The sequence below is a fragment of the Choloepus didactylus genome, chromosome 21 (assembly GCF_015220235.1).
Source record: "Choloepus didactylus isolate mChoDid1 chromosome 21, mChoDid1.pri, whole genome shotgun sequence".
NCBI classification, from domain to species: Eukaryota; Metazoa; Chordata; class Mammalia; order Pilosa; family Megalonychidae; genus Choloepus; species Choloepus didactylus.
The window spans coordinates 37748417-37763856 of record NC_051327.1 but is presented as its reverse complement, the minus strand read 5'-3'; the positions used below and the strand labels follow the sequence as shown (position 1 = coordinate 37763856).

The window sequence follows — 15440 nt, the reverse complement described above, 5'->3', positions numbered from 1 at the left end:
ACGTTGCAGCTGCTGTCCGTTTACCACACCCTGTGCCTAACAGGACCTAGTGGACCTGAAAGACTCGCGCTGAAAGACTCGCCGTCCTCAGCCCAGAGCCGAGTCGCCAGGGCCTGCCCCCGACCCCACCCGGTGACAGGTGGGGCCGCCAAGCGTCGGCCCGACCTCCGCCTCCTCGCGCGGCCTGCCGGGAGCCCAAGCCCGAGCCGCTTCCGGTTGCGTCCGGCACTCCGAACTTCGATTCCCATCGGTCTCTGGGAAAACCGCAGCGGGGTCAGCGCTGGCACTGCCGGAACTCGTAGTTCCGCCTTCTGCCACTCTTCATTGCCGGAAACTGGGGCGGACAGGGCCGAGAACTACCGAGCCGAAGGTACGGGTGGCGGCGAGGGGTCAATCTGCGCCGGGCGTGGGGTTGGCGGGGAGGCTGTCGGGGGTGGTTGGGGCTGGGTGGGAGGAGATCCGCTTGCACACACGAGGAGGAGGGTTGAGACGCCGCCGCCGCCGCCGCCGCCGCCGTCGTGAGTGCGGAGTCGGGACTGGAGCTGCCGCCACAGAGACGCCTGGGATTGTGTCGCTAAGCCCCGGCCCTTCTGCCTCGCCGCCTTCGCTCGCTCAGCGCGGCCTGTTCCTTCCCGGCCCATCGCCCCCGCCTCCATTTCCCGCCCTCTCTTCACCACACACACGGCCCCCCCGATCATGGATCCGGGCAGCGGCGGCGGCGGCGGCGGCGGCGGCGGCGGCGGTGGCGGCGGTAGCAGCAGTAGCAGCAGCGACTCGGCCCCCGACTGCTGGGACCAGGCGGACATGGAAGCCCCCGGGCCGGGCCCTTGCGGCGGCGGCACCTCCCTGGCGGCGGCGGCGGCTGAGGCCCAGCATGATCACCTCAGCGCGGCCTTCAGCCGGCAGCTCAACGTCAACGCCAAACCTTTCGTGCCCAACGTCCATGCCGCCGAATTCGTGCCGTCCTTTCTGCGGGGTCCGGCCCAGCCGCCACCAACCCCACCTGGCGCCACCGCCAACAACCACGGAGCCGGCTGCGGCGCGGGAGGCCCTTCGGGTAAAGGGCCGGGAGGTGGGATAGCCCCGGGCTCGGGAGGAAGCTGACCTCGGAGGGCGGGAGCAGCCGACCGGAGCCCCGCAGCCCACATGGGTGGGGGTGGGGCGGCCGGCGCGCCACGCAGGGGCCCGGTCGGCACGTGTGTGGGGCGCTGACAGCGGCGCCCGGAGCCGGCAGGTCTGGGTGGAGAGGCCGGGAGCCGGCCTGCGTGGGGCAGCGCGCGGGGGAGAACCGGCGGTGCTAGGGCCCGCCCTTCCCCGACCCCCGGGGCCCCAGCTTCCCCCTGGAAATGGGAACCGTATGGGACCGTGGCCGAAGGGTGCCACGAGGCCGGGTGGTGAGGACAGATGGAGCCAGCCTTCGGTCGGGTGGGCGTTGAGAGATCCGAAGAGTTGGGGAGGATAAATGCTTGAATTTTCACTTCACCTTAGGCCTAATCTAAATATCTTCCTTTGCTGCAACGTCTATTATTGAAACTGTAATTACGTTTTAAATATCAATGGCACCGAACCGTCCTGAAGGAATCCCAAGATGCACTGCAGTCTTGTGATCGGGCAGAAACTGTTGGCTATCAATACAAAGATCGTTTTCATTCTTAGTTTTTTTTGTGCTTATGAAGTTCACAAAGTGTCATAAAGTTAGCGTTCATCATTTTAATATAAATGTGTGATAGGAAACTGCGTGGATTTTTGTGCCCTTTTTCTTAGGGAGGACTTAGATTAAGGGCATGGCTTTTCCCCTTTGTCAGTGACACGTTTCGAATTTTTATTGCTTTAAAATCATTTACCTTGTTCAGGTTGCTCGGTATAACTCTGTCTTTGTGTTCACGAGGTGTTAGTAATCTAGTCCATTTCTTCGGACACTTGAGCATTGGTTACAATTTAGTAGTTGTCACGTACCTTTCTGTCCATAGCTAATACACATAATATAATTTCAGGTTAAGTTTGGTCTCTCAAAATCTTCCCATGTTTAGGGGCTGCTTTAAGTGCTTCCAGGTACTGATTTTGAAGGAATGTCAAATGAGTCAACTTTAAGTATTCTCTCTATTTAATGATACTTATTTTAGGAACTTTAAGTATTGGTTTAAAGAAAAAAAGGAAAAAGCTGAATATCTCATTATTTAGTGGGGCATTGTGGGCTGCATCACAGACTTTCCTAGCTCATTTTAAGCGAAGGCAATTTGTTGATTTCTCTCTATATTACAGTATTACAGTAGTTCTTAAAGATAAGTGGACATCATAAAAGTGCTCTAGGAATTTACTTGCTTTGGAAACTTTTGCTATAGTTTGCTCTCTGGAGGCAGAAGATTAGGGTTTGGAGAAATATTTTTGGGAAGTATTTGTATGTGAGCACACAGGGCAGCGGAAAGTTTAGATTTTGTTGTTTTACTGACTGTGGATGATTGGTGTTTTCCTTTTGAACAAGGAAGCTTAGTTTTGTTTGTTCTTTAAGCAGTTTTGAGATAAATTCACATACCATACAATCAAAGCTTAGCTTTTATTTTTTTGCGCAGATCAAGTCATTTTGCCTAGTTCATTTACCAGCTCCTAAAAGTGCCAAAGCCCCCTCCCCCCATACAACTTATCTTATAAATTCCATTTATTTAGCCATTTTCTGCCTTGCCCCTCCCTTCTTGCTCTGGGGCCACTGACAACACTTGACTAGACTTAGGGCCCCATTTGCAGCCTGTCTGGTCATCTGCCAGATAGTCATTGACGGATAACCATCCACAGAGCAGTGGTCTGGAATGGTAATCATTGTTGAGTGACCAGGCATTACCTCTGACTAAGAAGGGCTGTCTTCTCTTCTTCATATTTGCTGATTTGCAGTTTTATTCTTAATCCTTTTCTCTTTGACACTATCAGAAGTTGGAGATATAAAAATGTGTAGAGAAGTGGTTGTCAAGAAGAAAAGTCCCTACATTATGGGCAACTTTTTGTTTTTATATCAGAAACTTTGTTTTGGTGTTATTGACTTTACCAGCTGCTTCTACAAAATGCCAGTTAATGTTAAATTATGCTGAAACTAAACTGTCTATTTGGAAAAGTACGGGTTTTCTAAATTGAGGTCCAGAGATACATGGGACTGTGGGATTGCATGTTCTGTCCCATAAAGGTCCACAAAATGCCACCATTAGAGAATTAGGCTAGGAAGCAAGAAAGCAGGGGAAAAACTGGAAAGAACACTAAGACTGAAACGTACAAAGGGGGAACCATAAAGTTCACAAGTTGTTTTATAGTAAGGAAATGGACAATAATAGGTGTAACATGTTTACTTTTATTAAGCCATAGCTGAAATTTGAGGTGGGTGTGTTTTTTAACTAGGTATCAGGAGAGCTTTTGAAGGATCCTGGAGATCAAAGTGCTAAGAATGGCTGTTTTAAAGGTGATTGTTTTGGATGAATAGCCATCATTTTTTCCTGAAAATAGGCTGGTTAGTTTGTTTTTTTCTTTTTGAAATACCTTTATTGCTGCCTTGAGCAGTCAGTTCAAGGAAGATGCTTTTGTGCTAAGTGTCCTTCACTTTCACTGGAGGACTCCTGATTACGCCCTTCTCTAGCCATCTCAAGTTTAGAACTTGGGACTCATTGTTGGCCTTGCATGTTTTCAAAATTTTAAGAATACAGGTTTCCAAAGAAATGATTAGTGGAGCCCATTTAAGTATTGATGCAGTTCTCTATGAATTCAAGTAAATTGGTAAGTGATTCTCTTCATTAGGCCCAAAGATGAATGAAAATGTTGAAGACAAGGCTATGTGTAGTAGAATAAACATTTTCTCCTATAGAATGTACTTACATTAAGTTCCAGTTTGCATTTAGTTCAGCTTTTACATTGCTAGACAAGAAAGGAGGTTTTGCAATGTTAGATAAATAGTCAAGGTTACTTGGACTTGTAGAACAGCCAAAGTATTGGTGTAGTGTTCCTTCCATCATCCCACCCTCAGGGCCTCTCAAAACTCTGCCTTTAATGAATACAGAATAAAACAAGCAGTTCTCAGGAGAGGAAACATCTCCAAAATACTATATTTTGCATTTTAAAAAAAAATGATATGTAATTCACATATAAAGTTCACTGTTTTAAAGGGTACAGCTCATTGGTTTTTAGTATATTCACAGTGTTGTGCAGCCATTACCACTTGTAATCACTGATTATTCTCAAATTATTCTTCAGGGCCACAAGAGTAGAGAAGATCTAAAGTCAAAGTAAAGACTGTTTTGTCCATAGGGGTTCTTACACTTTACTGTTATAGTAAATGATACCTACTGAAGGGTAGGTGATAGCTGAGGTTCTTGGCTGGAGGTTTGTTTCTCTTTTCCAGAAGACTGAAATGCCTGCAGAAACAGTTCTAATATAAAGGCTTTTTTCAGGCTTCATTGGGACAGTAAATGGAATAGAGTAGGAGGAAGAGATCAGTGAAAAGTATAGTTGGTTCCCAGAATGTCTGTCACACTGAGTACTTCAGTGCGTTTGGTTTTTAGTTACTTCTTTTCCTGGTTTGACTTACTGATTTTTAGATGATTGGATTTGGACTTTGGTTTCATGGGGTTACATGTTTGAGGCCTGAGCAGTGAGGATTTAGGGAACAAGTGAGGGTATCAACTAGTGCTGGGCAGTGTTGAGCAGCTGTTTAAACTGCTAGAAATTTTTACTGGGAAGGAAGGTATCCCTTTCTGGAGCAGGTGCACAGCTTACTGCATTCTTTTGTTCCTTGTTTATTTGTCACCCTTTTCTGGAATTGTACTCCATGAAAAGATAACAATTTAAATTTACTAGGCGAGTTAGGGTAATGTAGTGGACAAAGTTTAAGCTTTGTTTTGCTTGCTTTTCTTTGCTTGGGAGGAACTGTTTCAAATGTTATAATAGTATTGTCTTTCTGGTTAGAGAAAAAGGAATAAAAATGATTAGCAGTATTAGAATGAAATATTTTTGAAATGTGAAATCTCTGGTTTTGCTCAGATATATGTACTGGCAGTTAATTAACAGACATTTGCCTGCCTACATAATGCAGGATGTTGTGGTAGGCACTTGAAGTGACACCAAGATGAATAAATTGTGGTCTTCAAGGAGTCTAGAAAGGGAAATAGGGCAAATACCTAGTGTGCTCTAATGGAAGACACAGTATCTTTGGAGGTCACAAGAAGAGAGTAGAGGACATTCCAAGTAGAGAAGAGGGTTTGCTTATAGGTTCCCTAATGTGTATCATTTCACTCTTGTCATACTAATCATCAATCGTCAAACTATAGATATGCCTATTTTCTGCTAAGTGTTCTTAGTGAATACCTCATACTGTTTTACTTGTTTTTATGGTCTATTTTTTAAATTGAGATATTCATATATCATATAATTCAGCCTGATTGTGTGTGTTTATTTAAGTTTGCCAAAGAGAGCACTGGTTGTCTTAATTATTTGCTGTCTTCTCTTTCATATCAAACAGCAGTGAGTTTGGTTACTGTGATTCCAGCTATTGGAATTTCATCATTCTACCCGCATTTCTTTAAGATCTTTGGAAAGCAAGAACTTCGCCACTAGTTAAAGGTTCTGCATTATTCTGAGGTCCTGGACTCTGTTTTTAAGCTGTCAATTGTTAAAAGTTTTGTCCTTGCTTTAGATAGATTTTAACAAAGCATGGCTGGGCTGTAGATGGATTTGGTCTTTCCATAAATGACTTCATTCTAAGGAAACCTGGTTGTTACAGTACTCCATTATAAATTCTACTTTCCAGGTGAGAGAAACACTTAGTAAGGATTTCCCAAGCATTTTTTACTAGCCTAGCCTATGAGTGGTGACGCTAAATTCCAAACCACATTCCAACTAGATAATTAATTATATGTCACTTCACTTGGGGGAAAAAACACCAAAACTGCATACCTTTGAATGTTGTTGGGGCAGTCTTTCTAATTTCCCACTGACTGTTTCTATAGAACTCGAGTGTGCTATCATGCTACTAAGCAGACTGTGTCCATTATCCTTCGGGTCGTTGATTTTGGTAGCACAAAGATGTTTTTCTGTTATTTTTGTACCTTATTGGGGCTGTCTGAAATGTTTTAATTTGTGTATTTTAAATATATTTCAAATTATTTTTGAAGTAGATGGGATAGAAATCATAAACAAGACTGTCTTAGAGTTGTTTGTGGAATATTAGTTATTCTACAGAAAGTCTAATCAGGTTGATGTGTGGCATTTCTTTAGCGACCGACTAAACAGGTTCTTAGAATGTTGAAGCTGGAAATGACTCTGGTAGTAATACAGTCTCCTCATTTTCGGATAAAGAAATTGAAGCCTAGACATGCTAAGTGAATGCCTAAGATCACTCACAGAGTTAATGATACAGTTGAGTCTAGAATCCAAATTTGCCAACTGCTAGTTTAGTGCTCTCTCCACCCCACCATGCTGTTTAATAAAGGAAATAAGGGCATGCCTAGAGGTAATTACTGCAAGGACTACCACAACCAGCACGGATTTTTTTTTTTTTTTTTTTTTTTTTTTTTGAGAGAATGACTCTGGAATTTGCCTTTCTTATGTTTCATTCTTAAAGGTTTTTGTAATTATTATTGGCTTTTAAATGCTTGTGGTGATAATTAATTTAATGAGCAATTACATTGTGCTTTAATGTGCTCTTACCATTTAATCTTGAGGTAGAGATACTGTTGACCCATTTTAAAGATGAGAAAATTAAGGCTCATAAGGTTAAATAACTTATCAAGGGCACATTCATTAATTAATGGAGGAGCTAGGATTAGAATCTAGGTCTGATTTCAAAGCTTATTCTAGCAGTGGTAACTGCTATGCTTTCCTTGTGATTTAATATTAAAAGGTCTTTCTAGCTGAGATGCTTTTACAGAAATGGGCCCATGAGTTTGGATTATGGCATTGTTACAGCAGTGTTTCTATTTTGTCTTGGTAGTAGCAGAGTTGACATTGTCATAAGTAAGCAGTTCTCTAATTTAAAATAATATTTCAAAATTGCCTTTCTACATTTTAGAAAATGATGATGTAAAATACTTTAAACAGCTGTGTTTGCCACTGTCTGTAACATTGTGCCGTTTTATTTTTAGTGTGTTAGGCAATTAAGGCAAAACCATTGACATTTGTATGTGTTCTGTGGGCTTCTCTTTCTGATATCTGCTTTTACTAATTTCCAGTATTGTTTATGGGAGAAAAATACCTTAGCATGCAATTTTGGTAAGACTAAATGATCACCTGAGTGTTGGAGAATTTCTAGTTCCCTACTCGAGCTGTGCTTTAACATCTCTTGAATACAGTGTTTCTTTAGCCCCTTCTAAAAAAGGTGGCACATGTAAGTGCTTTTACTCTATTGAACCCTAATGAAAATGCAGTAAATATATATACAGAAGCCCCAGGGATGGTGAGAAAAGTGAAGTGATAAGACTACCAGGAATTAGTGACCTATGAAAATCAAAAGGAAACTGCAGAAGTTAATTCAGTAAAAGTTGATTGTGCATTTATTCTGTACAACCCATTGTGTCAAAATGCGGAGGCTACAAAGAGTAAAGGGGAAAAAAATTTCCTGTGTTCCAGAAAACTACAGTCATTTTGGAAGTTTATAATTGAGAGAACAAGATCTAAGACATATCTATGAGTACCTGTAATTGAAAGAAGTATCACATCCTAGAATGAGTTCAGAGAGATCAGTCTTAGCTCTTCAGGATGGGGAAGGGTAGATGGGAAGTGGGGTACAGGTAGAATGGAATAGACGTGGAAAATCAGATACGGTAAGTGTGTACCACAATTAAGGAGTATCCTTAAGAGAGGCTAGAGCTGAGTGTCCAGTATGGTAGCCATGTGAGGCTACTTAAATTTAATTAAAATTAAATATAAGTTTGTTGGTCACCATACCATGTTTCAAGTGCTTAATAACCACATGTGGCTAGTGACTATCATATTAGACAGCTCGGGTATAGAACATTTCCAACACTGCAGAAAATGTACTGGACAGAATTCTGTTGTGCATATTTCTCACTTCCATGCAATGTAAGATATTTGTGACTTCTTTGACAGCATTAAGTTGTTTTTGTTTTTTCCTATAATGAGTACCATTTAGCTAACAGGACTAAGAAATTTTAGTTAGGATGATTATTTTTTAAACATTTATTGCTGTTTAATATGTATGAAGCAAGTAAAGATTATTTTTGTATCTAAAGCAGTATATATTTAAATTGCTCATTTATGAAATACATAGATTAAGCACTTTTCAAGGATTGGCGAAAACATTTGTGTTTAAAACACATAGCTCTCTGCCTGCCATATGTATGGACTTAAATGATTTGTGCTGTACTGATGAGCTGGCAGAGGAAGATTTTCTATGTTCAGGTCCTTTGATTCATGATCAGATCTTTAAATGTACTTTAAAAAATTATGAAATTTATATAATGTAGAATTAACTATTAACCATTTTAAAGAAGACAATTCAGTACATTGATAATCTTGTACAACCGCTACCACTGTCTAGTTCCAGAACTTTTTCATCACCTGAAACAAACCCTGACCTACTAAGCAGTTACTTCCCATTTCCCCCTCCCTCAGCCCCTGGTAACCACCAGTCTGCTTTCTGCCTGTATGGATTTGCTTGTTCTGGATATTTCATATAAATGGAGTCATACAATATGTGATTTTTGTGCCTTGACTTTTTTCACCATGATCAAATCTTGAGTAATAATCTTAATACACAGGTCATTATCTGGGTCAAACCATAACTAGTGCTGTTGCCCAACTGACTTCTGGTGAAGTCTTTTCATATCTTGTTTTAAACTTTGTGGTAATGTACCTAGTATCACAGCTGATTCATTAATCTTTATCATAAACTATAGTACTAGTTGCTTCTTTTAATTTGGGGTATGGTGGTTACACATCAACAACTTTCCCATTTATTAGAATTGTTTTTCTTTTGAACACTTGATAAGGGTGTGTTTTTGGACAAGGAGCTAAAGTTGAAAATACAAAACCATAATTTTATTCCTGGGGAAGTTTTCCACCTTCTCTTTCACTAGCAGATGTGAACCATGCAGAACTGAAGAAATCTGTTTTCTTTAACCATGAACAAATGACTGAGTTTGGTAGAAGTCTAAGCTCAGGCTCATTAACAGCAAACTAAAATCTGGGTATCACGTACATTAGGAATAAGACCAGAGTAGAGGGAATGATTAAGGGTTGTTTGTGTTTATGTGGTAACTGGGCACAACCATATTGAGATGTTTAAATTTAAACACCATCTTGCTATATCTGATTTTTCTGCTTTAGTAGTCCAAAAACAAACAGTTCACAAGTGGTGCCAGCATTGCCATTAATTTTATAATGTGGTGCATGGTCTGGATGTTTCAAGGACAGCTTTTTTTCACTGTAGAGAACCTATGTCAACTTCTTATTCTTGGGCCCTTTAATACCACTATTATCACATGTATATTATAAGCACGTCATTACTTTTGGTACTTGACACTGTCTCTCTAACTTTACAGTCTTAAGACAAATGTATTATAAATGGACATATTGAAAAACAAAACTATGAACAGATTTTAATTACACTGTATTATGCAGCCCTGGAGATGGTCTCACAACAGATGACACTGTACTGAAAAGTGCCTCACAGCCTTATGAGTATATATTGTTTGTAAATCTAAGAGTTAGTTTAAGTAAGTAGGTGATCCGATGTAGGTACTGTTTGGTTTTGAAACCTCTACTTTAAAGTCCGGGCCACATTATTACTGTACACGATAACCCACTCGTTAGACTATTAGCATGGTTTTCCATGGGAAGCATATCAGAAAGGGCAAGATGGCACCTGCATAACTTGGAAAAGCCCATAGTTGCTTCTCACATGCCCAAATATTAGATGGTAATGATAACAGCATTTTGGGAGCATTAAATGAGATAGCAATCAGCACATGAGGTTCCATAAAAATTTGTTGGTTATAGTAATTTTCCACTTCCCTACCCCCAACACTATATGGACATGGGAGTGCTTTGTGTCCCCATCTGGCCCATAATAGATACTTGTTACATGTTAGTTGATATTATTACATATTGGGGGTGGAGACAATGATTTGTTTAATATCTGTTAGTTGCCAGGAGTTATATAATTGACGCTACACAATATTTTCTCATTTAGTGTTCTTAGCAGTCCTGTCAGGTGATGGTATACATTCCCATAATTCAGATGAAACTGCTGCATCACACAACTTGTAGGTGACAAGCTTGCAAGTGCCTCCTCCATCACTAGGGTGGCATATGAACTTGACTCACTTAGCACTGCCTCGCTTTCTCTGAAATCTGTGTTTTTCCTTACTTTAGCCTTTAACTTGTCTTTGAAATAGGAAAATGAAAAAAAAGTTAATCTTGTGTCTGAAGTGCAATTCTGTTCCCTTCTAAACCTAGTCCAAGTGATTTTTCCCGTTTTTGTTAATATCATGCCAGTCACATAGGTTGAAGTAATCTTAGACCTTTCAGTCTTCTTCCTACTCCTGTAAATTTTGCCTTTATACAATATTATGCTACCATCACCATCATCCATTACCAAAACTTTTTCATTCCCCAAACAGAAACTCTGTACCCATTGAACAATAACTCCCCAGCCACCCCCTCCCCTCAGCCCCTGGTAACTTCTAAGCTACTTTGTTTTTATGAATTTGCTTATTCTAGATATTTCATAAAAAGGGAACCATACAACAATTGTCCGTTTGTGTTGCCTCCATTATCTTTTGTGCCCAACCCCTCCTTTAGTTCTGCTTGCTAACGGTATGCTTTCTTGTAGTGATAACTGCTCTTCCTGCCTGCAGCATTTTTCCCACTCCAGTTCCTCTACAAAATACCATGATAATGATGTTCCTCAGTGACACACTGAGCATGTCAGTTCTCTGCTGAAAAAAGACTTGGTTGTCCTTTACATATCAGGGAGGGGAAATTACTTTCTTCAATACTTAATGTTATTAAAAATTGGGCCCACAGCAGATGAGGGCCATGTGCCTTCCCATGTGACAGAGGAATCCCAGATGCCATCACCTTTCTTCAGAGAAGGTATCATCCTATTGATGCCTTAATTGGAACATTTTCATGGCCTTAGAACTGTAAATTTGTGACTAATAAACCCCCATTGTAAAGTCAAATAAATAGGCCCCAAACAATTTATGACTTATAGGTGTTAATGTTTTCTGGGCAGGGGTTTTAAATATGAGTTTTGTGGGTTATGAATGATTATTTATTACTTGGCTTGCTCTGCATGGTTCATTGTGACTCAATTCTAATGTCTTTTTGCATCTTGGAGATTCTTTAAAGTAAGGACACTTTCATATTGGAATAACATTTAGATTTACTGGACATAAAAACAAACTTACGTGTTTGTAAATCAGTATATGTTTTCTCATACATCTCTTCCAGTGATGTTATAAGTAGATTTTGTAGTGTGACAACTGTGGAAACTGGATTGTTGCTTGCTCTTAGAATTCTAGTATAGGACAAAACTGGCATCATTGGAATCACCATTTCTGCGGATGCTTTAACAGTCTATATGCATCAGGGACTTTATACAAATGTTTATTTTATTGATATTAAATTGAATTATTTAAGGATCTTGGTAATGTATGTTTATGACACATGAAAAAGGGCTAATCATAGCCTTCTTAGGCTAGAGGGTTACCAAGAGAGTCTAGAGAAATAGATGTGTTTTTATTGAGCAAAGTCTTGACTGTTTTTACCTGTGCTGGGCTGCAGAGAGTACTTCTACAATACCCGTGAAGGAAAGGGTTTATAAAGCAAATCAAGAGAATAGGCATGATTTTATGATTACATTTCAGTTACTGAAAATGTTTTAAAATTGGTTATGATTGGTGGATTTTTAAAAAAATAGGTTGAATATTGTTCTTAGGAAATATACATACAAGTATTAAGCATTCAAGGAGCATGATGTATAGAACTACTCCCAAATGTTTAGAAAGTAGATGAATAGGTAGATGGACAGACAAATGGATAGATAGAATGATATAGTAAATATGACAAAATGTTAAAAATAGGTAGATCTAAGTATCTGGGTAGGAGGTATGTTGGAATTCTATATGAGGGATTTTTATTAGCTCTTTAACTGTACTGTAAGTTTGAAATTATCTCAAAATAAAAACTTCTTAAAAAGGTTTAACAAAGACTTCTAATTTGAAAAACCTATGTTAGTTGCCATCGTTCTGAATTTTTGAAGATTTTGTGTTATTGAACTTCTATTTTTACTGTATTTCAAAGATAAATAAAATGGATGTAAAAGTTCTCCATTTTTAATTGTAGAATTTATTTCTATTAAACAGCACCTGTGGAACCTTCTCAAGAGGAACAGCCATTGTTGTATGAAGGTAATTTTCTATGATTTGACTCTTTAAAAATCTAATTGAGAAACCACCTTGTCTATGGTGTGTAAAGTATATATTATATCTCAATTTCTTGTTTAGGTTCAAATTCAGCTGTTAGCATGGAACTTTCAGAACCTGTTGGTAAGAAAATTTCTGTGACTATTCAGTAATGTGAAACTTTCACTCTCAAGATTTCAAGTGCTAATGTGTTATGAATACCGTAATGTCTGCATCAAGACTGACATTGATTGCTATCCGGGTTTAGAAAGCAGAACTAATTGGGTATAAACACTGCTGTAATATATTTAGTGACTGCAAATATAATAGAATTGAGTGGAGGAATGTTGAAGTCAACTTAAATAGTTATACTTGTTCCATTTTCTTTGGAAATTTTCCTTCCTTTTTTGTAATTTTATTACTCTTAAGATTTTTTACCTTGATTATTAAAGTTGATATTACATGAAGAGGAAAAAAATGTCTCCTAAATCCTTTCACATTTTTCCTGTGCTCTGATTTTCAACTCCCCCCCGCCCCCGTCAGTGTATCTTGATACTAGAATAAAAGGACTGTTAGGAATGTCAGATCTCCTGTTTGCATTTTGTTTGATCTCATGAAAATGAAGCTTTGTTAAAATAGCATTCTCTTGTGGTCTCTGAGTCAAAGCTCTCTGATGGTAGCAGTGAAGCCAGCTTGAAAGTCATTATCCATTTCTGTTGTGAAAGAGATTTTCCTGCTCACATGTCACTGGACTTTAGGGAAAGGAGCTGAATAAGCAAAGTTCCATTTGTTGTTTAAAAGCGCCTGTATTTTATAAGTCTTTTTAGAATACTAAGTTAAAATGTCTTATTTCAGTAGAAAATGGAGAGACAGAAATGTCTCCAGAAGAATCATGGGAGCACAAAGAAGAAATAAGTGAAGCAGAGCCAAGGGATGGTTCCTTGGGAGACGGAAAGCCCCTAGAAGAAAATGCCCAAGAAATGATGGAGGAAGAAGAGGAAATACCAAAACCTAAATCTGTGGTTGCACCACCAGGTGCTCCTAAAAAAGAACATGTAAATGTAGTATTCATTGGGCATGTAGGTAAGTTGCACTCATAGCAGTGATAAGAAATGACCAAAGTTATTGGATACATAAAACATAGATTTTTATTTAGCTACTTGGAATGTTTAATGAAACCAAAGTGATCTAAAATGCTTTGATTTTTAATTTGCTAGATTTTTTAGCTGCAAAGAATTGCTGCTACTTAGCCCTTAAAAGTTGGAGAGGGGTACATTAATTTGTTGAGTTTTTGGAATTAACCTTATTAGGAAGCTGAATTTTGAGTGATATAAATTAATCAGTTGGAGTAACTTGTGGATGCTTGTCAGGTTGGCTCATTAACAAACATATTTAATTTACTCAGATATTTTCTAATCTGACCTATCCCTAAAATTGTGAGAAAAAAACTAAAATTATATGCCTTTTCTTTCTTTTATCTCTGCCTCTTTCTGCATATGATACACCATGCAACTTTTTAGTAGCAAGAACTCCTTTTAGTTTATAAAGGAACACCTATCCTATTTGCTAAAAATGAAAGGAAGAATACCTAAATGTAGTTCACAGCTTATTAGCCACTTTTGCTCTCCTCTAAGGCTCCCCTTGGGAAATTTATATTCTGTGGTTGCTGTTCTATTAGCTGACACTCAGGGAGCAATCTGTTAAAAAAAATTTTTTTTCTTTTCTTCCTTATCAGTAAAGTATTTCTAAGTTATTATTGAACCTTGGGGGGTCTTAGCAGCCTCATTTTCCAAGGGAGAAGGTAACTAACTACTTAGGGCTTATATCCAAAATTCCTATTATAGTTCATTTGTTTTTGCAAGATTTAATTATATATGCTAAAAGTTACTTTTAGTTGTGTTAGTGTGTGTAATAGTTTTTTTTTGGTTTTTTAAAAACAAATATATAGCTTACATATTGTTCTTACTTTAGACGCTGGCAAGTCAACCATTGGAGGACAAATAATGTAAGTATTTTTTGTTAAAGAATAAAAGGCTGAGGAGTTAACTTGATTGAATGAAGTTTGGGCATTGTAAATGTTTACATGAAGTTAAGAAAAATTAACTAAAAATTGACATTCCCTTTAGGGAAGGCTGTTCTTGAGTAATTTTTTAAGTGTGATCATTCTTAGTATTTTTGTTATCACTGTCAGACTCGCACAGAACATTAATTTGTTTCTGAAAGCTGTCTTTTTAAGTTTTTCTTTTTTTAGAAAACCAATGTTGAACCATAGATCACAGGAAATCTTAATCTGCCTAGAATATAATTTACTTGGGAATAATGAAAGTCAGCTCTTGAATCGGGGGGAACTGTTTTTTTTTTTTTTTTTTCCCATTCATCAGCTACTTAAATTTACATGGATTTAATCAAAGACAGGTAGTCAGGCTGTCTTTGCAGGTAAGATGTTAAGAAACTTTTTAGTCATGTTACACAAGTTATCTAGGTATGAAAATACTGTGATTGGCCTTTAATACTACATTCTAGTATTGAAAAATCTTTATAAATAAAAGGTCCTAAATTTTTAATCTCTTTTAAATTAGATCCATTTCCTTAAATTGTGTTAACAGAGGACATAGAGGGCTTATCATCGTCTTGCCTAGTTAAATAATCCTAAAATTTCCATTATAGACACTCTTAGAAGAGATCCGTAACCTAGGTTCTAAGGATGGAAGTGTGGGACTCTCTTGATATTGTGTTTTAATGGGAATGTATATATTTTGGTTGATGGGGCCCTAAGTTTCATTGGCCTCTCAGTGGCATTATACACTAAAGTGGTTAGGACTACTGCTGTGTTCTATAGATGACTATATAGAGAACACAGACATCACAGCTAGGAATAGGAAGGCTTTGGTTTGGATTGAGTCAAGAGAAACAGGTATTACCAAGAAATTACTTTAAAATTATCATCTCACTTTCACAAGTGATATTTTTAAAATATTAAGTACTGAAATGTATTAGTAAGATTCCATTGCCTAGATAACACAGTTGGAATTTTTTTCTTTT

General features: G+C 38.7%; 1 protein-coding gene across 4 annotated transcripts in view; it reads left to right on the top strand.

Annotated features, from left to right (window-relative positions):
- The first annotated feature begins 561 nt into the window (after positions 1-561).
- The window catches only part of GSPT1 (G1 to S phase transition 1), a 29973-nt gene continuing 15094 nt past the window's right edge, over positions 562-15440 (top strand). The window contains exons 1-5 of one of the 4 annotated variants that reach the window (XM_037815473.1): positions 562-1072; positions 12360-12404; positions 12501-12542; positions 13257-13481; positions 14370-14403. In XM_037815473.1, coding sequence (XP_037671401.1) covers positions 697-1072; positions 12360-12404; positions 12501-12542; positions 13257-13481; positions 14370-14403 — 722 coding nt within the window. In that variant the 5' untranslated portion in view covers positions 562-696. Of the gene's footprint in view, positions 1073-12359; positions 12405-12500; positions 12543-13253; positions 13482-14369; positions 14404-15440 lie in introns of all 4 variants that reach the window. The other 3 variants (XM_037815472.1, XM_037815475.1, XM_037815474.1) reach the window with 3 other exon arrangements.